The sequence below is a fragment of the Strix aluco genome, chromosome 19 (assembly GCF_031877795.1).
Source record: "Strix aluco isolate bStrAlu1 chromosome 19, bStrAlu1.hap1, whole genome shotgun sequence".
Classification (NCBI taxonomy): Eukaryota; Metazoa; Chordata; class Aves; order Strigiformes; family Strigidae; genus Strix; species Strix aluco.
The window spans coordinates 13,938,651-13,966,647 of record NC_133949.1 but is presented as its reverse complement, the minus strand read 5'-3'; the positions used below and the strand labels follow the sequence as shown (position 1 = coordinate 13,966,647).

At 41.1% G+C, this 27,997-nt stretch overlaps 1 protein-coding gene across 1 annotated transcript; it reads left to right on the top strand.

Annotated features, from left to right (window-relative positions):
- The first annotated feature begins 19 nt into the window (after positions 1 to 19).
- PPM1D (protein phosphatase, Mg2+/Mn2+ dependent 1D) lies at positions 20 to 27,989 on the top strand. Its single transcript, XM_074845799.1, has 6 exons — positions 20 to 612; positions 7,299 to 7,527; positions 9,954 to 10,078; positions 20,661 to 20,851; positions 21,536 to 21,778; positions 26,552 to 27,989. The coding sequence occupies exons 1-6, from the start codon at positions 159 to 161 to the stop codon at positions 27,104 to 27,106; spliced, it is 1,797 nt and encodes a 598-aa protein (XP_074701900.1). The 5' UTR covers positions 20 to 158; the 3' UTR covers positions 27,107 to 27,989.
- The last annotated feature ends 8 nt before the right edge of the window (positions 27,990 to 27,997 follow it).

Genomic DNA, 27,997 nt, shown 5'->3' with positions numbered 1-27,997 from the left:
CGCCGTTCCCGCGGGGCCTGGCGGGGGCGGGCGGGCGGCGCGGACATGCCCGAGCTGCGCCGCCGACATCAACAATAGTCCGCGGCGGCGGCGGGCGGGGAAGCCATCGCGGGAGGGGAGCGGCGGGAGCCGCCGAGCCGTGTCTCCCCCCGCCCCCCATGGAGGGGCCGTACGCGCTGGGGGTGAGCGTGTTCTCCGACCAGGGCGGCAGGAAATACATGGAGGACGTGACCCAGATCGTGGTGGAGCCCGAGCCGCCGGCCGAGGCGGAGCGCGGCCCCCCGCACAAAGGCGGAGCGGCCGGTGGAGGCCCCCGCGCCGCCGAGCCCCTCGCCGAGAGCGGGCGGCGGAGGGGAGGGAGCCCGCGGGCGCCGGAGGAGGGAGCGCTGCCGTCCCCCGGCCCCGGCTCCGGCCGGCGCCCGCGCCGCTCCGTGGCCTTCTTCGCCGTGTGCGACGGGCACGGCGGGCGGGAGGCGGCCCAGTTCGCCCGGGAGAACCTGTGGGGCTTCATCAAGAAGCAGAAAGGCTTCGGCTCGGCGGAGCCGGCCGAGGTGTGCGCGGCCCTGCGCAAGGGCTTCATCGCTTGCCACCGGGCCATGTGGAAAAAGCTGCGTAAGTTCCAGGCGGACTGGCGCCTTCCAGCCGCCCCCGCTCCGCCGGGCCCCCGTCCCTTCCCGCCCCGGTCCCCGCCGCGGCCTTTCCGGCCGTGCTCTCCCTCGGTTCCTCCTTTCCTTTCTGCGGGGCCCCGCGGTGAGAGCCGAGGGGACCGCAAATCCCCCTCCCTGCAACCCCCTGAGCGTGGGACGTCCCGCTTTTAGCCGCCTTTCCGCCCCCCCCGCCCGTTCCCCCCGCACTATTGTGGGTTGAAATCCTCCCTCCATCTCCGCCGAGGAGTAGGGCACCCGCGCTGCCAGCCGTGGGCAGGGAGTAGGGAGGGGAGGAGAAAGCGGGATGTGTTTTGAGATGTTGAATCGAGTAATTCGGGAAAACAAGAAAAACTGGAGAGCAAACCGTGGGAGAAAAGGTAGAATCAGAGGGTGAAGACACGTTGCAGGACGATTGCGGTATGTAGCTGAAGATGGGGTGATTGTAGAGCTGCAGTTGGTTTTTAGGGTGTTGCAAGTCGGATCTCCAAATTCGATGTATTCATCTTGTGGCCTTGGGGAATCGCATGGAACTCCCCCTTAGATTTCCCTTGTCCAGGGTGTCGTAAAAAAAAAAAAGTAATTTAGCAAACTTAAATGGGCTGGGACAGTGTTTTTTCCCTACCTGTGCCTTGATTCCAACTGTTTCTGTCGAGTTCTGATGCAAGGATTCAAAATGTGGCTGTTTCTAGAGGGTAATCGCTCATTTTGTTGTTTGAGCATCGGGGTATATGCAGTGTACTGACAAAATAGAAAACGCCCTCAGTATCCTGGAGATGGTCTCGATTGTTTGCTTAACTGCAGCGGGGTAGAAGTTGGGGTCCCGAGGAGGTAAGGGGGGAGGAGAGTGACGAGACAGGTGACAGTAACTGTTCTTGTACTCCTCCCTGAGATCTAGCGAGACTGCAGAATTGAGTTTCTGAAAAGGATTTTTTTCTTGGTAAGATGAAGATTATGGCTTAGAGTATGGTGGTTGTTTATATGTGTGTAGAGTGTGTGTATTGTGTATGTATTTATATATTCAAAAACCCCAGAAAGAGAAAATATAAGAACAGTGGACAGCGTATGAATGCAGGCAGGAGTGGAACACAGTAAAATTGGATCAAAATCATAGAGAGCGATACTGGCAGTTGGGCTTGGGAGGCAAACATAAAAAGCAAGAATTGCACCTAGAGCACCGTGGGCTTTCAACGAAATGAGTCATGGGGGGATATTATAGTGTCAAAACAGTTTCATTTTCTTTTTCCTTTTTCTTGAATAGCAAAATAGAGAAGTTGTGCAAATGTCAGACACTTGAAAAGCTACGGGGAAAGGAATAGCAAGGTTGAGGGCACGCTGATAACTGGACAGAAAGGAAGGGGTGTGAATTTTAGAAGCACCAGAGCTTGGCCGAGGCCTTGATGCTGGGGAAGGAGTGGTGAGTGGAATATGACCTCCTGGGCTGCAGACTGGCACGATAAGGAGAAAGATGTGTGAAAAGGGAAGATGGTATGGAGAAGAAAGATAAGTTTAGCTTTCTAGTTGTAGTATCCCTGATCTGTTGTTTGTCACTGTAACTGTGTGTGAATACAGAATACGGAGAGGTGAAGTGACAGAATGCAGGAAATACTATTTTAGTAATGAGTGTTTAGTAAATAGTACTTGGGTTGTGGAACCAATTTAAATTGTTGTGAGAAACAACGTAGCTGTGCTATGAGCATTTGATGACAGTTTTAGGTAGGCTATATAGTAAACTTCGACGTAGCATGTTTGGTCTTACTGGTTTCTGCTGCATGTGCATAAGAACTAGATTTTTATGGGACAGAAGTGTTACTATGTCTAGTTCGTAACTTCTTGTACTGTGTTGTGGAATCCTGGTGTAAATTTTACTTAAATAATTTTGCATACCATCATATGTAGACCAGATCTTTAACTGTGTGTTGGTGACACTATGGACATGAAAGGGAGACTGGGTGTTTTAGTATTGTGAAATGGGGGTGGGAGAACAGCTTGCAGTTCTGGTGTAAAGGATGGAGTCTTTATCACTTCCAGTTGATGGCTGTTGGAAGAGAAGCTGGTACTCAGCTGCTTTTAGTTCTCGGAAGCTGTGGGGTCATCCCAGTGGCCATCTCCTGTGATAGACAGGAAACCAGAAAAAATAAACCAGAAAAATACCCCTTTGTCATTGCTGATAATTTTGGGGTTAATTATATAGTAATAAAAATACCTGTATGCTAGAGAGTAATTTCCTGAGTAAAAGTTCTTATTTGAAGCCTATTTCTACAACTGGCAGTGGTGAGGAAAGGTGTTTACAAGAAACACACTCAGGAGGTCCCAGATCTTGAGGTGACCTTATAGAAGATTGCACAGACTTATGTTTCTTTGGTAATTCATTATTTGGATAGCCAAGAGCTTGGTTTTAAATGTGTTTAGCTTGATGCTATTAAAAATTACTTTCAGCATTACTAGTTGCACTTTAGAGTTGCATACTTCTGCTTGGGTTATAACTCTTCCCATTAAATTTAATTGAAGCAATAAAAGTCAAATAATATTTTCATCTCTTGTGTAATAACAAGTTTTTTTGTAATTTTAACTGGAGTCATAATTTCAGGGTTATTTTTAGAAATGTTTAAGAGTTTATGTATGTATTCTTATCTGAAAAGGACCTAGACCACTTGAGGCAGTGCAAGTTTTCAGGATAATGTAAAATTTTTGTGGTCTGTTGCTGTATTAAAAGTTCATATGGGTCATATAGTTTTTGAAAGTTCATATATTTTTTTAAAAAAATTCATATATTTTTTGAAAGTTTAATAAGAGCTTTAGAATCAAACCAATTTGAAATGAGGTGTTGTAGTTTGACTTAATGTATATAAAAATGAAATATATTCTTCAGCAATTTTTGATTCCCAGAATAATCCTGAATCATTCTCAAAAACAGAAGCAGAACTTCCACAAATTCATTTTGGAGCTGTCTGTGTCTTTCAGATCACACACCAACCATCATAAGTGAATTTGCTTTTTAGACTGTGGCAGGGCATTTTTTTTCATTACAGATGTGGTATCCAGGTGTAGGATCCATATTTTGGTGTAACAGATACACTGGTATGGGTTGTTTGTTTTAAACCAATTCCTACCCCTCTCTCCAGACCCTCCACCAGAAAGGTGAAAATGAGGAAGAGATAATTGCAAGTTGTGTATAAACAACCTGGATTCCTGGGAAGCTGCATGGATTTGTCTCTTGGAGCTGTCTGCTGTTGTAAGGAGGAAACTAGGTTAAAAATTCGATAGCTTCAGAATGCTTAAGCACCTAACATGCATTTTTTTTTTCTTTTATCTTTTTTCTTTTTTTCTGGACGAGTGGGAAGTACATCTGTTAAACTAGAGAATGTGGCATTTTGTGGGCAGGTATTATGAGAGTCTGTAACAGGCGATGTTAGTACCCTGCTAGACACAGATGTGGGTTTACCTCCTACTCTCCATTCGCCTCAGCTGGCTCAGTGGGATAAATGGTGTGATTTTCAGGGCTAAAGCCCTCTGGCTCTACTGGAGTCAAGTCCATCCTGGGATGTATCCATGTTCCTAGGACATAGCTTAATAATTCATGACAACTAATACAGAATTAGGGATACAGGCCCACAAGGAAACTTTGACCAACTTTGTTTTCCCAGAGGGCTACCTAGAGGTATTTCTCCTGCTAAAGTTGTCGAAGTGGCACGTCATGCACGGACATTTCGGGTATATCTTTGAAGTGTGAATTTAGTTTTGAGAGCTCTGTTGTAATTTCAGAATTTCTTTTAATCTGTCAACTTGGTGTGGTATGAAAAATGGGCAATAATTTGCTCTGAATTTACTGAAGTAAAGTTCTAAACTTGAAAGTGGATGGCATTCAGTATTGTTACTTTGCAGGGATGTTATTAATGCCAGTTGTGTGCTTAAGAAAAAGCTTGTGTTTTTACTGGAGCTGGTGTGGCCAGGTAGGAAAAGAAGGGTTATGTGTGTATTTAAATAAGAATGGCAACTGGAGCTGATCTTTCTACAAAAGGAAGAGTTTAATGTGCTGTTACTCTCAGCTGTTAATTAGTATATATTCTCAGTTAATTTATTAGAGGAGAAAATGCCTTTTGATCATACCTGATCATTTGGTCTGTTGTGGTATCTTATAAAAGAAATATAGGCTTTTGTTAAACAGTCAAAATAACGTTTTGTATATTGCACCTAAGTGCAAGAAAAAGAACAAGGTAAGAAGAGGCTTTAAAAATAGCAAAATAGCATTTGGTGAGTTTTGCTGGGTCACAGTAGTATGCAGAAAAAGAACTCAGCAGGGAAGAAAGCTTTCTTGATGGTAGTGTCCTCTGTTTTTAGGGATTCCATATAGTTTGCACTAAAATGTGGGGTTTTTTTTATTTTTTCAAATGAATAACGGGAAAGAAAAGATGCAACCAAGTCAAACTTCATGAAGCAAAGCACTTTATATTTCCTGTCCTCAGCAGCAGGTGACAAGTTCAGTTCGCCAGCTACAAAACCAGTTGAGTTTACAAACTCAAAGTTACAAAATTGAGCGAAGGGTACTATTTTTCAAGTAGAGGGAAAAATTGTTTTGGAAAGAGGTCCTATTGCTTAAGGATTGGTAAAAACATGCTCATATGTGGACAAGTTGGGTAAGTGACTTGGATTTTTTTTTTATACTTCAGCTCAGAAGAAAACTCAGGAGTTTTGACACTTGTGTTAATTTCTGAGGAGACACTATCTCTAAAGAAAGGAATATGCTATATATAATACTTATCTCTTAAACAGGAGCAAGGCATAAACTGAAATCCCTTGATGATAGGCAGATCTAATTTCTGGTTCTGATGGAGCCTAAAATCTGACGCTGCTGTATCATTCTTTTTCTCATAAGTGGATGATTTCACTCTCTGTGCTCTTCATTCCCATAAAGACTGATTTGACTCTCAAATATATTTTATTGCTATTGAGGGGTTGTTACACTGACAGAAACTCATTAGTTGCAGCTTGTTTTCTGTTAAGTGCATGGTTGAAGTCCTCATTACCACTTGGCTTCCTCCCTCATTTGCTTTCCATTTGGAATGTGTTAGATTTAATATCCACAGTTAAAATTGCCAGACAAAGTACTTCCAATAAGCTGATTGAATGTTTGTGTTCTTAAAATAAAGCTACTCCTAGGGAGAAAGTGTATTTTAGTATTTAGAACACAAAGCTAGAACTCTGTGTTAGAACGTAAATGTTCAAATTATGCTGGCTCTCTTGGTTGCTAACCCTGAGGAAGCGCAGCTTTTCTCCGCGGACTGTCTGTATAGCTCAGCTTCTCCTCCAGCATGTCTTCCATGACTTTTCTTTCTTGCCTCAGGCATCTGAACATCATCCAGGGGCACTAGAACTTACTAAGTTCTTCATCTTCTGCTTAAAACTTTGGAAGCTTGAAATATCCGTTTTCACAGAGGGAAGGCCTAATTGTGTTTAATTTTTTCTTTCTTGTGTTTGTTGTGCCATAGGAAAATAGATAATATAGTGCTTTGGCAGTCTGGCTTGGGTATTTCCTGCAAACACACTGTATCACAGTGGAATTTTTATGTTGTACTGTGTGAGCGTGACTTGTGAAGTGCAGAAGATAGAATGTGACACGGAGATGAGTCTCCCTTCTGAGTTTGTCTGAAGACATGAGTGGGTGCAGTGAAGAAGAAACATGAGGTTGCTGGTGACAGTTGAAATCACCCAGTAACTGGGAACTTGAATTCTGTTTTCTGAGGGTGCTGAAGCAGGGAGGAGGACTGCTATGGCTAATCTTTCTTAATTGGGATGTTGTTTCAGTCATCTTGCGGTGTTTTGGAAGAAGAACAACTTGGGTGTGTAGACACAAAAATAGACAAGAAAAGGTATGAAAGAGAAATTTGGATTGGCCATAAATGGGGAGAATAGTGTAATAGGAAGTTAATGTGAGTGTTTTGAGGGCAAAGCAGTTGAGAAAGAAGGAGATTTCCCTAACTTTGCACAGTTCATGCTGGTATAGATATTTTTTGTTCTGAATTCAAGGGATACCTTCTGCAGAAGATTGATGTTGGGTTATGGATAACATACTTAAATAGTCTGCATTATTCAGTCCTCCAAAAGGAAATGGGAATAAAACAGTTGGCGTTATTCAACTTAAAATGCTGTTCAGCATATAAAAGTGAAATAGCATTTTCTTTCCTTCTGAGAGGATCAGGAATGACCAGAAAATCTGATTGCCAGTCAGATGTCCAAACAAAATGACCTGATTTATAACACTTCTACCTCTTCAGACAAGGAAGTGAGCAGTAGGTCTTAACAACACCCTTGATCGATCCTGTTCAACACTTGAGCACATCTTCCCCCATATTCTTCCAGTGATGCTTGGGATATTAAACTGGAGGAGACAGTTTTTTGAATCCTATCTCAGTGCTTTGATGCTGGCTTTATATATGTGTGTCAATGTAAGCTGTAGATAGGGGAGTGGAGTTATGAAGGTAGGGGGGACCTGAGGGCACTGGTTTCCTGGCCGTGCTATAGTTAAGTAGACTCTGTATTGTAACGTTAAGCGAGCCTCTGTGACATGCCCTTCATCTTGATTTTTCAAAACATCACCACTTCTACAGAACTAAAACCAAAGGTATTTTTATTTGCTTTTTTTCCTCACTGCAGCAGAGTGGCCGAAGACCATGACGGGTCTCCCAAGCACGTCGGGAACTACTGCCAGTGTGGTCATTATCCGCGGGTCAAAGATGTACGTGGCCCATGTTGGTGATTCAGGAGTGGTGCTGGGAGTCCAGGATGACCCCAAGGACGACTTTGTGAGAGCTGTGGAGGTGACACAGGACCACAAGCCAGAACTTCCCAAAGAAAGAGAGAGAATTGAAGGCCTTGGGGGCAGGTAATTGTGCTTTTTACTTCAGTTTTGATCTCTGGGTGCTATTTGTGTTTTTCTGACCGAACGATGCTCAAGCTTGCTTGTTTTAGGGGGACAAGTAAGGTGGTGAATCTCATAGTCTATTTATATTTCTTCCCTATCTATGCTCTGTTTTTTTTTCTTTTCTAGCTTGTTGGGAATAAGTTATAGTGAGCTGTTGTTACACTGGTATGGTTTTTGCTGGTGGTTTATGGTATTAAACAAAATTTTACTTTCCTGGTGGATTCCCATGTAGCTGAGGTACGGTTACAATTCTAAATGTTCATTGAAATCTTTGAAAGTGGAGATACTAACATTTGACCTATTTTTCTTTAAATTCTGATGATTTTTGGGGAAAAAAGTCTTTACATATAACGATATGAGCTCTGGAATATCTGTTTTGTCAAATAGTGGAAACACAGCAGTTTTGACACAAAGTACTACTCTTTTCATGCATTCTGCATGGTTCCTGGGGTGACGGTGGCAGTTGTTGAGTAGGCTCTTAAAAGCTTATCTCCAAGGAACTTAAAAAAAATTCTTAGATTTGAAGCAAGATACTGTGTTTGTTGTGTTTAAATAAACACAAAATGTTAGAATACCGTGTTTTAACAAGTATCTTGACATTAGTAATTTCTTCCCTGTCGGGAGCTGGCAATTGTTAGAACATCTCGGAGTTGTGGTTGCTGTGACTAAGGAGGAAAGCAGGCAGGTTTGTCAGATGGCACTAATGTTTTGAGACAAACCTCAGGGCTCACATTTGGTGCAGCTTCGCAGGAGCGCTCTGTTCTCTTGGTCTGCAGTACCGCACCAGATGGATGGGCACCGTTTCCTTCTCTTAGCGGTTCAGAGGCAGAGATCACTGAAGGTTTTCCTGTTGACATCATTCATACGAGAACCCTGTCGGCTCATTAACCTTCAGATATTTTTCTCTAGCAGGTGGAAGGTGATCAGTTAGCTGTATTAGCTTTTCAGAGAGGATAACTTGCAGTTTTGCTGGGTTAGTACTTGTAAATGTACAGGTTTTCAAGTTGTGTATCTCAGACATTGAAAGTCTCTGAAGCTTTAAAGAAGCATTCCCTGGAACCTTGTATCAACAGGAATGGTTAAAATTTATTATTTTTAAAATCTTTATTTTTACTGGTGCTCTTCCTGTTTTTCCCAGGCTGGCTGTTGCAGGCTCTTGTGAGGCAAATGGTAGGAGTGAGGTGGAACTTTGCAGTTATGCTTACTAATGTCGTCTCTTTCATGAGAGCGAATTGGGAAAAGTTAATGGGAGAGCATAACTGAATCTTCCATTAAAAATGAGATCTTCCTAGTAACAGTCTCGGAGTGTGGGATGGGGTCCTCTTCCAGATAATGACTGAAGTTAGCTTTGTGTGGTCGTTAGCTGTACAAGTGGCTGAGATACTGCTTTTTAGGATGTGGTGTTTGTGACTGCATTGTGCATGCAAAAGGATGGAGCTAAACATGCCCTTGTTGTTAAGGCCTTTGAAGTCTCAGGAAGTGCATCTTGAATAGCTTCAGTATGAGGAATCTTGAGGCTGTTCCAGAGCTTCTCAGTTTCTAATTACCAATGGCTGTTCCTTGGATAAAAGCTAGCTTTTAAGTATCTCGTTCTTAACTTGGTTGGGACCAAGCTTTGCTAGTTCCTCGTTCCATTACCTTTTCTTCCTTGATGACTCATACTCTCTGTTCTTTCTGACTTGCCTGATAACAGCTGCCCCATTTACTTGTTCTGTAGCTTCTCCTTTGACCCTTCTAATGCCATCTGTGAGAACTAAAACCTGTGCTCAGTGCCTTAGGGCAGGAGGTAACATTCAGATGTGGAGCTGTTCCTTCCCATGTCCTGCTTTCAGCAGATAGCAGCTATGAACAATTCCTCTTTTATTTCTGCCTAGTGTTGGTGCACTGTTAAGGAAATCCCTACAGAAGACTGCTCCTTTCTCTTTTGTTTTTTTTCAACTATATTGTGCTGCTCTTTACTGCCAAACTTTGGCAGATGGAGAAAACTGAAAGAGGAACTACATGACATTTCCACCCAAGTGAGTTGATGTTGATGGTCCTCATCTGAGGAAAGCAAATTCAGTTCTGCTTTTTCTCCGACAGATTAAAAAGATACTCTTGCATCTGGTTGTTGCAGCCAGCCAGAATTTGTTCCAGGTCTTCATTCCCCTGCTTTTTCTTTTCTTCTGCCCTTCATCTCTCACTTTTCCCTTTGGCTTAATATGGAATGAAACCATCTTAAGTGATACCGTGTGTTTTGGAATATTTAATTGTGCTGTGGACTTCCTTGAGGGCGCTGTCATTATTGACTCCATGTTTGCATATTTAACTGGTTTTGTGTCATTGAAGTAACTTCTGTGCTTTCATTCCCATTCCTTTTTAACCCCTGCCTTTTCTGATGGTTTTAGTGTGATCAACAAGTCTGGTGTGAATCGTGTTGTTTGGAAGAGGCCTCGTCTGACTCACAATGGCCCTGTGCGCCGCAGCACCATCATAGACCAGATCCCATTCCTGGCAGTTGCTAGAGCACTTGGTAAGTCTGCCCCTGCTTGGAAAGTGAGACACCCCTGCATACAGGCCACCAGCACTGAATTACACCCTATTTTGTCAAAACGTACACTTTTAGATTAGAGGTGCTTGCCTTGATTACAAGGCCTTCTGAAAGTCTGGGCCTTTTTAAAGTATTTTTAATACAGTATGGATTTTGTTTCTCATATAAAGCTGTAGAAGGTGTCATTGGTGAGTGAAGGACTTGCCCTACAACATGCAGGATCTTCAGTGTCAGTCTTACAAGGGTGGTACTTTGTTTCTGTTGCAAATGAAAATGTAAAGCAGTATGTGTCTCCAAGATGGAAAGCACATTTGTCATACTGAAATAATAGGACTGTAATTTTTGACTAGGTGGTGGTAAGAGTAAGTTCTGCTGCATAGCACACGAATTACTTTTGGTCTTCCTTTTGTGGTGAATCTGTTTTCTTTCAAGACTTAACATAGAATAAACAAAGGGATGAAAGTCAAGTCTGTTTTCTCTATAACTTGCCTTTGCGAGAGTATTAGTAATGGGAAAGTATCTCTGAGGAACACTTCATTCAGAGGACAAAAAGGCACATTAGAATGCCTAGCAAACTCGTTATAAATGGGTTTGGGCAAGTACTTTTATAACTTAATCTTTGGATACCTCTTGCCCACGACTACCAGTGTTTTCTGGTCAGGTTTTTTCCTTAAATTTCATTGCAGAATTCAATCTTCTGCAGTTCATTTTACTTCCTTCCTCCCTTTACCACAGTGAGGAATTCTCTATCCAGATATACCCAGTATAGGTTTGATTTTATGGGAATGTGGTATCATATTTTTACCTGTGAAAACTGTCCTGTGACTTAATTTCGTCTTGGCCAGCTTGACAGTTACATGATAGTGTTGTCAGTGTTCCTAGATCAGCTGGCAGTGTGGTGTGGGGACAGTCTGTTCCTGGGACCTGGTCGTCTTGATAATTGCATTGCGTTACTGTGTCTTATTTCAGGGGCAGTAATATCTGTTTCATGTAGCTTTGTCCAGAGTTAAGAATTCTGCAGTGATAATGACGTTGTAAAAGATAGCTGTGTGTCAAGGAAGGAGTCACAGGTGGCTGAGTGGCTGAATGGTGATCTTTTAATAAAAATAAAATTCTAATTTTATGGACATTTTTCTCTGTATCTTACAAGTCTTATGTGTCATATTTTAGGCAAGATAGAGGCTTGTTTTATGGGTAGTAAACCTGGCTCGAGAGTTTGAGTAAATCCTTTGGAGTTAATAGATGACCAGCAAACAGACCTTCATCCACTGAGCAACATACCCCTCTTCTCCCCTTTTCTGCAGAAGGGTACATCTTCCTCATAGATTACGAAAAGCGTATGCTTAATGTTGATGAATCTTTCATTCCTATGATTGCAAGTTTGTCTAAATAGCTCGATGACTTGTGACCCAGTTCCTCTCAGCAAGTTGAATAAAGGGTTTGGCTGGGTTTTGTGTGGAGATGGGCATTGAAGGGATGATGCATCTGTTACCCCCTATTGAATTCTTTCCCGTTATGTGGATGTCGAGGATTACTGGAGAGTTTCAGGTTCAAGAAATGAGAACACCTATCTTAACAATTGTTGGTTTCAAAAGTTAGCAGATTGGAAAGCTTAAAAGAGGGCTTTGGCATCTTCAAATCATGGAGAAACAGATTTTCAGTGTTCCAGTGCTTTGGTGTTTGCTTGCTCAAGGAGCCTCTGTAGCCTCTTCCCATCCTTTCTGAGGAGGTATGACAAACCTCCTGGAAAAAGGAACACAGCTGCTTCGCTCTGTAGGACCCAGATGGTGCACAGACGCTCACAGTTTGGAAACAGGATTTAACTTCTTTTGGAGGCCAGCATGTCCCTTACGCTGCTTACAAAAGACCTACCACGACTAAAACCATTTGCATTCATGCTGTTGGGGCCTGCTCGACCCCTTGGCTGGCTCCCAGATCGCTACCCTGGCTGGCACAGCACTGCTGCCTTGGAGCCTCTCCAAGCGGAGTAATAACCATCAGTGTGGACATACACTGGTTACCAGTGCTCTAGTCAGTCCCGCTAAGATCTGGCACAGTGATTCTTTTTGCTGAGTCCAAACTCGGTGGTTGTTCTTGATGGAAATCCTGTACAGATCCCAGACTGGATCCAGTACTTAAAGGGGCTACAGGAAAGGTGGGGAGGGACTCTTGATCAGGGAGTGCAGGAATAGGACGAGGGGTGATGGTTTTAAACATGGTGAGACACTGGCACAGGTTGCCCAGAGAAGCTGTGGCTGCCCCCTCCCTGGAAGGGTTCAAGGCCATGTTGGATGGGGCTTTGGGCAACCTGGGCTAGTGGAAGGTGTCCCTGCTAATGGCAGGGGGGTGGGACTGAATGATCTTCAAGGTCTCTTCCAACCCAAACCATTCTGTGATACTAATAATTTTTAGCAGGAGAGCAAGAGTCTCTCAATGTTCTGTAGAGAGAAACCTAGAGGTGTGAATTCGCTATCTTTGAAGTGGGAAGATTATCTGATTAAAAACCCTAAAATTTAGAACATAGGTGTTTTGTTTAAGTTTCTTTCTCTTACAACACTTTAAAATATTTTGATGTTGTCTCATCCCTCATGCAGTCCTTCAGTCTAGTGCTCACTGTAAGGAGTACAGCAAAGGTTTTAGAAATAGCAGGAATTAAACACTGTGGAAAAGTATTGTGTTAGTCAAATATTTGGACAGCAGAAAGAATACTGATGCGGTAGAAGTCCTGGCCAGATTAATTCTGTTGACATTCCCTTTACTGTTCTGATTGTCTACGGTGTCTTTCTGCCCTAAAATAAGCATTTGTGGTATGCACTTTTTATTACCGCTGCTTCTCATGGCAGTAGTGGCTGCATTTAAGTAACATGTAATTTATTTATGGCCTCATAACAAGTCAGAAATACTTAGGCTTCATACTATCTCTGTAAAATATCTGTATGCTGCTTTTACTCTATACAGGTTATAAGTCTTCTAATGAAATATTTCAAACTGCAGCAGAGTATTCTGTGTGTTAGGCATAGCTACTTCTAACCTTCTGGGCAATGAAAACATCTTTCTTTATACCGCATTGCCTTGTAATAGATACTTACGAATCCTGTGTGATCTCAGAATTGTTCACCTCAGGACTTGCATGCCATTCTGATCAGAAGAGCATTTAGTTTCCTTAAAGTGTAATAATTTGAATAACTTCCCTGGCACCTGTAGTTTCATGGTAATTCTCCATTTTACATGCCTGTCCCTAAAACAGGTGTGAGGTAACTCAAATTACTTGAATCCCCTCGTGTAAGGCAGGGCTAGGAGTGTGCAGATTGCTGGATCCGCAGAGCAGATGCTTGGGGCAATAAGCCATAGTGTAACTTGGTTGTGTGTTTGAAGAGTCTGTGTGTTACTGCATCATGTATTGGTTATTGTCTCCCCGTGGCACTCAGGAAGGTATTGTAGACTCCTGTGAGCATGTTTACATATGTGTGTCTCGGGGAAAGAATGGTGAGAGGGGAAGTAACCTGCTCGGTGTAGGTATAACGTAATAGCCAGATCCATACTAGCAGAAAGGTTACGTTTCAACTATGCCATCTGTCTAAAAACTTTAACCCAGACCTGTTTCTGGGATGATAAGCACAAGGCTATAAGTGTACAAGATGTGTGTTTTGTTCCCATGTGTTGAACCCATTGTGGAAAAATGAAACAAAGAGTTTTGATCTTTGGAAACCAATTTTGAAGTAAAATCTGGCCGTGTGTAACTTTCAAAGATGGTATACAAGGCAGGGGAGGTACAGAAAAGCTACAGTCTGAGCTCTGAATATCTTATGGTATAACTTAAAACAAGAACAGAATGTAGAAACAAGTAGACAAATGGTGTGATTAATCACTGAGCTTTGTAGGTTGGCTGTAAGTGTAACTTAAACTCATTGTAGTTTTCTTCAGTTGCTATTTAAGTTCATAGCCCCAGCTGTCCCCCAGCCTGGCAATATGTGGTGTGATGGCAGAAATGGGTCTTTGATTGCTTTTTAAATTGTATGGGTTCTCTCTTGTTGGTAAATTAGTTCAGGTCTAAATCTAGTAAATCTTTTATGGACTCTTTTTTTCCTCCTTCTCCCCTCTTCTTGGGAACTAATATAGAGCCAAGATCTGCAGCTGTCAAAAGGGTTATGTCGTAAGGGATTGCCTTGCAGTATTGTAGCTGTTTGGTGTGTGTGTGGGGGGGTGTTAAATTAATGAATGATGAAACCTGAACCAAGAACCTGTTAGTTAAACAACCACTCATTCATGTGGCAACATGAAGTATCTTTTCCCTGGTTTTATGTAGAAATATAATAACTTACCCCATATTTTGGTGGAGTGGCCTCCACCGTACAGGTTTGACTTTTCATAGGAACGTGGATTTCCTGCTGACCCCTAGAAGAGTTATGTACCAGAACAGCTCGATGTACAGCTGCTACAAGAATGTTGATTCTGACAGTGACGTGAAAAACTGTTTTTCAGAGCAACTTACTGGATGCCAGAATTGTTTTGCGAAGCTCTCTGAACATGCATACCATGAAACCCTAGAGAAGAGGGTATGGCTGACCTCAAATGATCTAAGGAGGTTCCTGTATAAGGGTTTAGGTTTTTTTACACACATTTAAATATATATATATTTTTTAAAGTTACCAAATGGAGTAGGCAAGGTTGCTACACAGTGTCTGCTGCTTGATTCCTCCTTCCTGCTCCTTTGTAGGCCCCAGCAGGAGGATCAATCACACTGAATTGCATAAGCTAGTAAGTTGTATTGAAGTTGGTGCGCAGTGTTTTTCAGGTTTTATTGATAATTGCTTTTTTATTTTATATAGAAACAGACAAACTTGAGGTGCGTTTGGGATTATTCTAGTCTTGTCCTCAGGTTGCCTTGCTCTAGCTTGTGTAAGTTTCTTCACTGCCGAGACAAAATACATATGTATGTCTGTAGAAAATGCAGAGTGTATGTACTTTGTGGACCTGTGCTGTACAGATCATGTCAAGGCACGTGTGGATCCCTGTAGCTCAAAGGAGAAAGCTTGGGGCTCTCCCCCTCCTTGGCAGACTGGAGGTCTGTCTGCGTGCCCCTTTAGCTCTCTCTTCTTTGGCAATGTAGACAATAATAAAACCTTTCTCCTAAAGTAGAAATTTATCCAGGTGTGGTCAGTGCATTCTTCTGCTTTACCCCTTGTCTTCAGCTAAGCAAATACTGTCTAGGATTGTCTTTTGAAGCTTGAAATTCCACCTTAGTGTTCATTTGAAGGATTTACTTCAAGACCAGAAATTGTGAGGAGCTTTCTGCATGCCATTTTAGGTCTTTGTCTCTACTTTTGCACGCTAGTTCTTGCAGACTTTTCTCATGCAGCGTGCTCTCACATAGCCCTAGACAGACACTTTTTTTCTCTTGCCTCTGATTTTGCTAATGTACAAGCAGAGATGAGCGGTGGTGAAGACTGCCTTATGAGCAGCTTTTAACTCACCATTCCTTTCAAATGCAATTGTTTAATTTGTTGTTGAAATGCTATTCTCTTACCTGTGCTTTTCTTTTCTACATAGTGTGGAGGGTGGCATTCTTTGAGCAGGTTTGACTGAAATAGTATGTAAAAGAAGCTCCTAAAAAAGTACTTTTAAAGGAGTAGTGAAAGTTTTAAAGCCACAAGTGCTTCTGTGTAACTTTTTGGCTGGCTGCTACCTGGAGTTTTGCCCCCATCCCTCAGGCTGAACTGTCTCTAATCATTCCTGGGTTGTGTGACCCGGACGCTGCCTTGCATTCCTCTTTAGGCTGCTGTGAAGATGCCCTCTTGTGGCTGTAGGACTAGCTTGCCATGAGTTTTCCAACGTTTTCCACGCCAGCTCAGCCTGAATGGTTTTAAGTGGTTACTGTCTGCATCCTTGCTGAGGTTTGCCTCACTTCCTAGCAGTGCTGCCTTATTGACAGTGAAAAAAGGAAGTTCTGCAAGTCTTCTCTTTGTACTAACAGACCTTTTAGATAAAACTTTGATTTTGAAAAGATCTGGGATTAATCAAACTGGGTTTTCGTTTTGGACTGACTTATGAAAGTAAACTTTTCTTTCCTCTATTAAAACCAAAAGATATTTTTGTATTCAAAACAGCACGTTCCAGAAACCTAAATGAAAGACTTGATTTATATGACTTCTGGACATACTTTTGCTATAAGAAGGCTTAATCCAATCCAGTCTACTTATATGATGGCTGTTTTTGTTTGTAACTTCAATTACTTTCATGGCAGCAGCTGAATTACAAGTAGGGTTTTTTCCATTGTATTTTAAAAGGTAATAGTAAGCAGCTAAGATAGACAACATATTTTGATAGCTAAATTAGTTTCCTGCTCTTTTAATACACGATTCAAACATCTATTTTTCATTTTGTAAGATGCAGTGTAATTTTTGTGTAGATCTCTGTATATTATTTTGGTGTGAGTCATGACTAAGAAACAGATATGACTTTTTCTGGAAAATATGAAAGGAACTACATTAATACAATTTTTTTTCTATTTGGAAAAGAAGTATGCAAGTCTCACACCAAAAGAAATATTCCTGGTCTGTAAGGTTTTAGAGAACAAGATGGTTAAGTTTTATAAATATTTGTTTTTTAATTTGGAACAAAAATAGTACGGCTCACAAAGTGAAGTCTGAGAACCTGGCATTCCAGTTCTGTAATACTAGCCTTTGGTGTGTCCCATCTTGGCTTCTCAGCCTGCTGAAGGGTCACTTGTCTGCCTACTTGCTTTGGGACAGAATGAAAGATTTCAGAGCACTTTGAAAAGCCTAGAGAAAAGTGTTGGCTTGCTTTCCTCTCCTTTTTCCTTCCCAGAATTGTGACAGAGGGTGCCGTGTAAAGTGACTCTTGCTAAGTTTGTCGTGCATTCCTGAGCCGCTGTGGATGCTGCGCTCTCCAGCTGGCCAGAGACAGATCCGCAGCTGACATCAGTATGCTCTCTATGCAGCAGCTCTAAAAAGCATTGACTTAATCTGTGCTGCTCTGCCCTTTAGAAAAAAAAAAAAAATATAGTACCTCACCCTGGTGACATAGGTTGGCCTTTGCTGGCTTGGAGTTGAAGGGTCTGTGAGAATTGTCCTTTCAGTGAAGCACTCTTCACGCAGTGCTGTTCTACAAGGGATCGCTTGCCTGCGTGCTTACTCTGGGTTGGTGGGCTGATGGGAGTAGAATGATGCTAGAGCCACACTGAAGGCAGCTTTTCCTGTTCTTTAGGGCAACTGCAAGTACTGGTTGCTCTAGGCTGAGGAAGGAAGTCTGGATATTTCTACGTGCCTCAGGCTTCAAATACACTTTGTGGAACAAAAAGCTTTATTTTTCTCAGTTAGTGACATCTAGAGCTCCATTTAGCTTTTAGTAGCTCCAGACTTGTCTGGAGTTGGTCAGTTAATACTTGATGGTGCTTTAGTGCTGTTCCATCGTACAACTTTGTAAATAAATTATTGTGTATTTCTTAGATTTTTTGAGCTTGAATAGGCAGTGAGTACAGCTGAATTAAAAACTCATGGAGACTCAGCTCTCACTGTATGTTGACAACAGCCTTGGAATGGTGCTTTGACAGAGGTGGTGCTCCAGGAGATTGAAAGAATGCCTTTTGCTAAAAAATGCACGTTTAATCAACTCAGTCTGTGAGGCTGTGAGTTCTTGAACTAGCCTAGCTCCTCTTCATCGTTTGCTTTCAGGAAAAATTACTTTCCTCTTGTATCTAATTTTCTCTCCTTCACTTAAGAACTATGATAGTACTGTAGAGATGTGGCTTAGTTACAGATTTGCCCAGGGATTTGGCCGAAGATGTGGAGTACCATTATCAGGTAGCCCGGCAGCCGTTCCAACGCGAATCATGGCATGCCAGCTGTTAATTCCTGTGTCAAGCCCTCACCTCGGTGTGTAGTTCCACCACGGCCTTCGGGAGGGCAACTGATTGTGGAGGAGAGACCCTGCAGTTGGAGAGCTTTCAGTGGCAACTAGGAAGGTTGGGCTCCTGGTCAGGGGTTTGGCCTGTGATTTGTGGATTCATCGTGTGTGTTTGCAGAATCTCTGTGTGCCCTTCAGTAAGTTCATAATCACAGAATCATCGAGGTTGGAAAAGACCTTGAAGATCATCTAGTCCAAACATTAACCTCACACTGACCGTTCTCAACTCCACCACATCCCATCAACCCAGATGTCAATCCTTGGAGTCCCCTTTATAACCAGTGTGATATTCCCAATTATCCCCATGAGGAGCCTTCTTCTTTGTATTGGAGGAAGATTCTCTGAAATCACCATGATTATTACTCAGCTGTTTTCTCAGGAAGAGCAGCAGATGGGCATGATGACATGTATGTAGATGAACCAAAATTAAATAGTATCCGGTTATTTTTACCATACAGCCCAGTATTTTGAATGAAAAAATGATTCAGCTAATAACATTCGTCATTTCTCCTAAATGAGGATGAACAAGCTAGCAAATAAAAGCAGAAAAATAATACGCAAGTTGGAAATCAATGCTGATTCCAAGATCTGGTGGTTGTAAGACCCCGAGCCCTTATTTACTTTACCTGCTGTGTCCATGACAGCCGTGAGGGGAAGAACTCTCAGCGCATGAAGACTTTTCGTGGCAATTCATATACAATAATTGCTGTGCTGGAGCTCAGCTCTTCTGTTACAGTATTTATTTTGATCTTGGTGCCAGCTGGCTTGCTTTGTTGTGAGTCTGTGGAGGGAGAGTGCACCTCTGTATGAGCAGGCTTGGCTTTTAATTAGCACTTATTAGAAGCATGTGTTTCTGTCTGCTGCTGCTGCAATGTATGTGAATTGGCACTTTAATGAGGATGGACCATCCGTGCTTGCTGTGGTGAAGTGGAGTAATTGAGGTGAAGTATTCCCTTTCCTGATTCTGGAAAAGTCTTTTCAACTGGTTGCTAGCTTAAGGCAAAGCTAATGGAAGGAAGTAGGAAGACAAAAAAGCTTATTTATGATCTTCAAAAGGGTGGTGATAGATGCGGAAGAAGGCTACAGGCATGCTTTCTGAAGCCAGCAAAAAGGAAAGAAAAAAAACCTGACAAAACCTTACTCCTAGGCTGGAGTTCTTAAGCTTCTGTACGCTTTTCAGCTCTGACATTTTAATTAATTTCTACTTCTTAAGCCATGTGTTCTGCACAGAAAAATGTAACCAGTGCTTGGAAACAATGTTATTTTTTGTTGTTACTATAGGAAGCTATTTACGAAAATTAAAAAAAGAGAAGGTGTTAGTGCAACACAATACTGTTACTGATGTAAAGGCCCAACCTTAGAAAAAGTTTCTATTTTTTCAAGTATACTTGATAAATTAAATTAAAATAAATTGATGAGGAAACGCGTGTTTCTGATGGAGTGGTTTTTACTTGAGGATGGTTTGGAGGAAGCAGTTGACCCAATAGATGTCTTGATTCAGATGTGCGTTATTCAGATTCAGTTCAGGCCATTGGTACTGGTGAGGTGACCCCAAACTCCTTCGCCGTAGCAAGAAAGATTTAAAAATAGAAAGGCTCGCTGCATGAGGCCTTCCAAGGGAGAGGCTTTAGCTCTCATTTTCTGCTTTCCTGCTGGAACCCAGGCACTGCTTGTGTTCCTGTGGCTTCTTTCCAACTCCAAAATTTGGCACGTGGTGTTCAGCTGGAAAGATGCTCTAATGCAGCACTGTGTGGCTTTGAAAGTGGTGCTAATGCTGTGGGAAAGAGAAATTAATAGGGGAAAGGCTTCAGTCTCTCCTCCTTTGCCCTCTTCCTTTGTTCCTTCTCCGTGGCACCTGCAGGCTCAAATACCTACACAAGACATAACCGTGTCTTCCTGTATTGCTCGGGTGGCTGTGGAGGATCTCAGATTGTTTTTTTTTTTTTAAAAAAGGGCAGTTTAGCACCTTGAATGTAAAAAAGTGGAGTTTTCTTTAGTTTGGGATTTGTTTTCCTTTTTTTTTTTTTTTCTTCTTCTATGAGCAGGACTTGTTAGGGTGTGCAGGGCAGCATGCCATTGTGATGCAGACTGAAGTCTAATGCAGTATATCATACTGGGGAGGAATAAGGTATTGTGTGATCCTCCCCCCTGCCAAACCCCCAGCCTAGTTGTATAAACTGTACCAGAGGTAAGGATTTTGTCTCCAGTATTTAAATCATACCAATAACTGGAAAGGCAGATGTTTGAGCGTTTGGTGTGGGTTCAACAAAGTAAGGCTTTACTGTGTTTAAGGAGAATTTTAGTTGTTCAGATAGGTTTCAGTTTGGATATTGAGGTTTCACAGTTTTCTAGGTATTAATCTGTTACATTTCCCCTTTTTCTGAAAATGTTTGTTTTAAGAGAGTAGAACTCCTATAAATACAGGTTGTTATGAATGTGATTTTTATTGCTACATATTAATAAATATGATCAGAAAGTGACAGCAGCAGAACAGTAATTATGCTGAAATTACTTTGTATTACTGTTAGTGACTTGAGACTGGTGGGAATTGTTTTCATGGGAACATCTTTCTGTAGTATCCAAGATTCATATTTTCATGTGTAATGTAACAATTCAAAAACATTTTCTTCTTGGCTAGGTGATCTTTGGAGCTACGACTTCTACAGTGGTGAATTTGTTGTGTCTCCTGAACCTGACACTAGTGTGCACACAATCGATCCCCAGAAGCACAAATATATTATCCTTGGCAGTGATGGACTGTGGAACATGATCCCACCTCAAGATGCTATCTCCATGTGCCAGGATCACGAGGAGAAAAAATACTTCATGGTGAGAGCAGTGGCTATAAGTAATTGTGGAAATGTAATACTTTTTTTTTCTCTAAAAATTGTTTAGTCTAGCATGTATGGAAAGTGCCTAGCAATGGTGTTCAGGCATATTCATAGTTTTGCCACAACACAGAAGTTGTTACGATGTGGCTGATGCTATGCTTGCGTGTGCTGTCAAATACCATGTGTGTTAATGTCATTTAAATTATTGGGTTGTCATTTTTGGGAAATTTCACTACCAGGATGGTATCTGTGAGTAACAAAGAAGATAACCTGTTCCTTCTCTAAGGAAGCTATACAAAATACTGTCTGAAAATGAAATTTATTTCACATAATGGGGCATCTGAGCATCAGATAGTAAATAGTTTGTAAACCTTTTGAGAGACTTTTGGAAAGACTTGTAGGATGTGTTACAGCCAGGCTGTTTATGCAAGTCACTGCCTCAGTTTTATGGTTAAAAGCACTCATACATCTGTGGATTCTACTGTAAACTGATTTCAAAGTTAAATTTCATTAAGAAGAAAGATACGTTTCAATTAATATTTCCTCTTGTGTTTCTGACTCAAGCTACTTTAACACATATAGGAAGATATATCTCAGGCTGTGCCACATAAACTCTTCCATATTCCATTTATAAGATAAGTGGATCTGATCGTTTTCTCTGTCCCTTTCTTGTAACACAAAGGGAGAGCACCGACAGTCTTGTGCCAAAATGCTGGTGAACAGAGCACTGGGCCGGTGGAGGCAGCGCATGCTTCGTGCAGACAACACTAGTGCCATCGTCATCTGCATCTCGCCGTTGCAGGATGGCAAAAGCAACTTGGAAAATGAAGAAGAATTGTATCTCAACTTGGCAGAGAGTCCCTGCTATAGCAGCCCTGATGTGAATGTCATGACACCCTCCCGCTGCTGTACCCCACCTGTCAAGGTAACTTTTTTTTCAGTGTTTTAAGTGTTCCATTTTTGTGGAGTCCACTAAATACGTAGCAATCTCCCTTTCCTTTCCCTAGTAGTAATTTCTTTTTATGCAGCTTACGGTGATATGTAGGATTGGAGCAATGCTGTAGTCAGACCATTGCCAGAGATTGAAGTAATACTTTTAGAAATTACTGGTCTGTTAACTTAAACCACTATTTAATGTTGCTTTGGTTATTTATTTATTTTTAACTGCAGTGGACTAGGCAGTATGTATGGCCAGGTAATGTATTTCAGTTGTAGGGCAGTAACTTGACAGCAGTTACCTGGCCAGATCCTCAACACTTCCATGTACTAAGCTTTGGAGAAATACATGAACTTTTAATCATGTTTCTTAAACTTTGGAACACTAAAGGTGGAGTATTAAAGTATGAACTTCTCAGAATTGCTGAATTTAGGGATACAATGTTTTTGTAACTCGTAAAATCCCAGTGTGGAAGAAATGATTACTGTAACTTCATGCATATCATTTGCACAACTTTAAATGCACTGTTTCTTAAGTTTTCCAAGATCCCCCAAATCAGAAGTAGGCTGTTGAAAGAGAGGAATCGGACTGTGGGGATCAGAGATTTAAAAAAGAAAAAACCCAACACATCCCCTTAGAAAATAAGGTTGGGCTACTGTTTCTTTTCCTACCTTGCCGTGTCCTTGAATAGGTTGCACAGCTGACAAATTGCAGACTGCTTGTGGATGTGTTCTTAATCAGGGTTTGGTTTTCTTTGGACGTGGTGGTGTGTGGGTTTTGGTTTTTTTAAGGTAACCCATGGGTTAATGTATTAAAACACACACTGTAAAGAATGTTTTCTTTCTGGATTGGGAGATCTTACTATCTTCCTCTAGTTGATTTAATGCTCTTTGTTAGAGGAAAAGATGTTCTAATAAAAGGTCTTTCTTCAGGTTAGAAGATTTAACCATTACCATAGAGCAGAGCTCTTCAGAAGTGTTTTTTTAATTTGTTTTTCCTCTAAGAACCGGAGTGTAGTTATGAGTGAATGTTTGTTAAAGTAATTACCAGCTGCTCCTGATTTATGTAACTGTCCTTTAATGTTCTGCAGTATCTTTGGATAACTGTCCTTTGGGCAAAGTAAAAAGAACGTAAAAATTAGAAAGGGAGTCCTTAACATTCCCCTGGTAGAAACAAGCTGCTAATGAAACGGCAAGCTCAAACTCTGACTCTTTCATTTCCATCCAGTGTAGCAAAATACATGAAAAGAGCTTAAAATCAAGCAAAATCTTGAGTGGAGAAAAATGATTTGAATTCTAAATACTCCTAGGCTTTTAAATTGTACCATATGTTTTGTGTGTGATCTATTATCAGTACTCATTGAATAAACGTTGAGCTATGTCAGCTGCAAAATATCCAGGAAGTAGCATTTCTGGAAAGGACTTAGTGACATTTCTTTTCCCCTTCAGATTTCCCCCCCAATCTGAGTAGATTCAGTGAACTGCAGTGTGTGGATTGAGATAAATTGTAGCAGACGGTCACAAAGAGTGAAGAGACCAAAACTTTAGACAACTAACAGTTCTGGTGTTTGCCATGTAGATGAGGCCTTGTTTTATTTTTTTGCTTAATGTGCAAAACCCAGAAGAAAATTTTGACTGGATGAAGGTCTGCATTGATAACGTATGTATAAATTAGTTCTATTTTAATGCAAAAGTTTTTATCCTTTTGGATTAAAATAGAACCAGTGTCACCAATTTAAAAACATAGATCCTATTTTCTCTGTACTTGTTTTTTATAAAAAGTCATAATAGTGATTTATAGACATAAAAGTTAAACTAGTGTAATACAGGTTTCTGCTTTAATAACAAGCATCTAACTGTCCTCACAGAGTACCTGTGAATATCAGAAGAAAAGTGTGAGAAGGAAGTTGAAAGGAAAAGAGACAGAAAAAGACCACTGTACTGTCAGAATAATTCTGAAATACTTCAGAAAAAAGCAAATATCTCCAGGCAGATCATAACAAATGAAATGTCTTAGCAGTTGTGTCTCCATGTATGGGTGTTTGCAAAACAAGAACTTCGTGTAGTTACTTGTATTTGGTAACTACACCATCCTGAGTAATGTTATCTAATGTTTCATAGTACAAAGAGCTTTATCAGTTAGATAAGACCCACAATGGAAAGAAAAACATATTTCCATAAACTTTGGTTATGAAATGCCTGGACTGTAGGCTTTTAATTTATAGAGCAGTCTGACTTCATGGGAGCCTTATGGATAAACTTCAATGCATGCAGGAGTGCTTGTTGGCTCAATGTTTTCTTTAAAATTAAACTGATGTGAAACATAATTGAGGCTTTTGGCACTCTCCCCAAAAATGGTCAAATATGTGGTTTCTTATGCCCTGCCTCAGACATTAAGTGGCAGCCTTATTGCAAGGTGCCAGTTTTCTTAGGAAGTACAACCACACAACTATTTCAGAATATGTATTTTTGGAATTTTTTTCTGATGGTGATAACTTATGAGAACTTCAGGAAATGCCCTTATTTCATGATCCTTCGTGACCCTAGAGATACTGTCAACCTCACGGGAGGGAGAAGCCTCATTTTGTTGATTGCACAAAGTGTGGCAATAGATGACAATATCCATCTGCAAAATGGTACATAAACACCTTGATACATAAGCTGCAGGTAAATACATGATCTAATTTTTAGGTTGGTAAGTAATTAGGTCAGCCCAGCCAAGAGGCAGCAGTGAAAAGGCTACTTGCCGGTTCTGTTGGAGAACTGAAAGCAGCACGGATAGCCTTGACTCTCAACAGCTGCTACTTTCCAAAACAATTGATTTGGAAAGAGATGGAGACCAAATCCAGGTTTCTTAATTAAACCAAAGTATTTCTTAATTGCATATCCTTCTGTCAACAATTACAAATACCAGCTTAATTCAAGTATTCCTGAGGCCAGTGATAAAATTTGATCGGTTAGATTGTTGAGAAATGAAATTGGTGATTCATTTATTTTTCTTGTTTTGTTACATCACTGTTCAGCAGTCCATCTCTGACTTCATTTGGCTTCCCAAAGCCTTATCCGATCTCAGCTAGTCCTGCCAAACAAAAGATGTTGGCAATAAGAACCACAGCGTTAAGCGTCTTGTGCAATGAAACCATAAAACCTAAGTCATGGTGAGAGACACAATTTCAACATTTAAATTGAGCAGATTAAGTAACGTTGCCAGAGCTGCTCTGTGTGTGTCATCTAGCTTTCTGTGGGTTCTGCAAGAACAGAGTCGAAGAATAACCTCTAAAATAACATCCATAAAGGTCTTCCCTCTTGTGTTGCTGTATGTAGTAAAAGAATATTATCTAACTCATTTTATCTACACATGGGAAGCAACTGGGGAGTAGAGGGGAGTGGAAAACCAAATCTAGATGCTAGAAGCAACTCTGATTATTTTCTCTTTTGGAATGCATTTTATTAAGCCTTAGTATTAGATTTCTCAGAAGTGCTGAGCAGTGGAGGATCTCTTCTTGAAGGTGAGCTGAAGTTGTTCTGGGTTGTGACTTCAAAAGCATCTATTTATTCATCTGATGTTACATTGACTTACTCTGATTCAGCTGTGTGTGCATTTGAGTTTTCAGCACGTTATTTTCTTAAAATAGTTATTGTCATTTGCCTCACATTGATGGTATGTAGAGTAATGTGGCCTTGAAATTTACTTTTGAAGGACTTGCTGAGTAACTAGGGATTTCTTCACAATTAAATCTTTAATAAGGTCATAATTCATATCTTCAGGGCACTGCATAAATACTAATTTTCATAATTCCCCTGTGGCTAGTGCAAGCAACTATTGTCCTCATTTTCCTGTTGGTAAAACTGAGAATGAGGCAAAACCACTCACCAAAGGCTGCAGAAGAGAGGAGGAGCTGAAGGTAGGGTTAGAGTTCAGAAGTTCCTTAGGATGTCATATTGAGCGTCTGCTTTTCAACAGACAGAATGACTGTGCTTCGCAGAGAGTGGATGGATGTGCCACCAGGAATGCAGCTGCTCTCTTTCCAAGTTTGTAGAGCATAAAACTAGGCAATAAAATGCATTATTTGCATAGCAAACAGTAACTCTATTTTTAGACTAGAGTTGTGCAATGCTCCACCTTTCCATGAGCAGCCGGGACACCTACAATGAAGAGTGTCCATCTCCCTGATAATCTGGTTCTGCCGTAACTAAGAATTCTGAACGTAACAAAGGTTAGAAGACTTCCTGCTGTTTGCCCTAATAGTGCTTGGCCACCTGATGATGTATAAAATCTTCGGAAGGCAGTATAGGTGCACATATCACAATGTCTGAAGGAGGGAAGTCGTGTCTGCCTGTTAGAGAATGCTACTGATGAAAATCACAGGCCAGAGGTTGCAGGCACTGCTTTCTGCAGGGCTTCCTAAATTAACAGCAGATGTGTGCAGATTCTGCAGCGTTTGACAGGAGGAGGAAGGTTTGCTGGCTGAGGAAGTCCAAACAGCCTCTGAATGAAAGGATGATGTGTCTGCCATTATGGGACACTTGCAAATTGGATGATTGAAATAAATGCTTTTATGAAGTTGCTGTGCATAAAGTAGCGAGTTCAGATCTGCAGTTCGAATCTTGTTTCCCCCTCAACATGGAGAAAAGATAACTCTGAGTGGGATTCTTCTCTCTCAGATAAGGTTTAGAGAACTTGTCACACACTGTCTCCACCCTCAAAGATAATCTGAGTGAAATAATTCTGCCTAAATATTTTGTTTTATTTTTCCCTCAGCTTTTAGAAGATGATCCATGGCCACGACTGAACGCTTCTGAGCCTATTCCTCCCCTCATGCATAGCAACATGATCTCAGAAAAATATTTAGAGCTGCCAAACGAGATTGCCAAAAGCAATTCACCTTCATCAGGAGCGACCCTGAAGGATTCAGGTCCGCAGGAGGAGAAGTGCAGCAAAGCGTTGGCTTTGAGGATACACGAATCCTACAGTAATGGTTTGTCAGTCAGTCTCTCCCCTTCCAACTCCGCAAATTCAGGCACGGACCAAAAAGGCTTGAAGGTGTCTCCTAATGGCCAAACAAAAGCCCAAGATGCAGAGAGGACACCCACAGCAAACTTTAAAAGGACATTGGAAGAATCCAACTCTGGCCCAGCTATGAAGAAGCCAAGACGTGGCCTGAGTCGAAACATTAGTGTCCAACCAGAAGGCATGTCCACAACTCCCCAGCGCAAAAACTCAAACAAGCTGACCATGCGCCGCAGCCTGCGGGGCCAGAAGAAGCTCAGCAATTCCCTCTTCCACCCGCCCAGGAAAGCAGTCTGCGTTTGCTGAAGGGCATTTGTGTAAGGAAGTGTATTTTGGTCTGATTAGAATTTTAAAGTTGGTGCAGAAGTTTGAAACTCTTCCTGTTTATCTTTTTTTAAAGTAGAAACTTTTTTTGGTATCAAACAGCTTTATCCCAGCCTTGTACTTGCTTGTATTATAACTGTGAATTTTGTAGATGTGTAGGGTATAAGTCACTGTAAAATGTGTGTAAATTTGTATTCCTTCATATAAATGTAGTCTCTTTTCTTCCTTGTATAATTGTTACAGCGGGGCTAAACCTTGTTTAAAAAAAAATAATCCTTTTTGTTAATTTACTAAAGTCATGAATTTGTATACGCTTCTTGTGATGAGAATTTCACAACTTTTTAACTAAAGTAAATTATTAAACAGAATGGAAGATATGTATTTTCGTAGTACTATACGTTCCACCTAAAGTGTGTCTTTTAGAGAATACACTAGGTCTATATTTTGGTTTTAAATTTTAGATTTCTCTACTCAGAAATGAAATGTACGTGGAAGCAGAGATGTTGAGTCTTGCTTTACACAGCTCAATGTCGATTTCTTTATGTTAATTAAAATACTATGCAGTATCTTATTTAGTTGTATTTTTTGTAACATTAATGGTCAAAGTATTTAGCAAAAAAGTGTGTGTTTTAAAATTCCAACTCCCAAAAGCATCCTATAAAGCCATTCCCATCCCCTGTTATAAATGATGGCATTTTTATCCAGGCGTAAATGTATGCCCTATGGAGGCACGGATTTTCTGCTAGTCCAATACTGATGGTGCTGCTAATACCTTTCAACATAAGTTCTTAAATTATTTTATGACTATTTTCATTGAGTATGTGGACCATGTGTATGTTCACCTAAATAAAACACGTGAAAAGTTGATGGGGG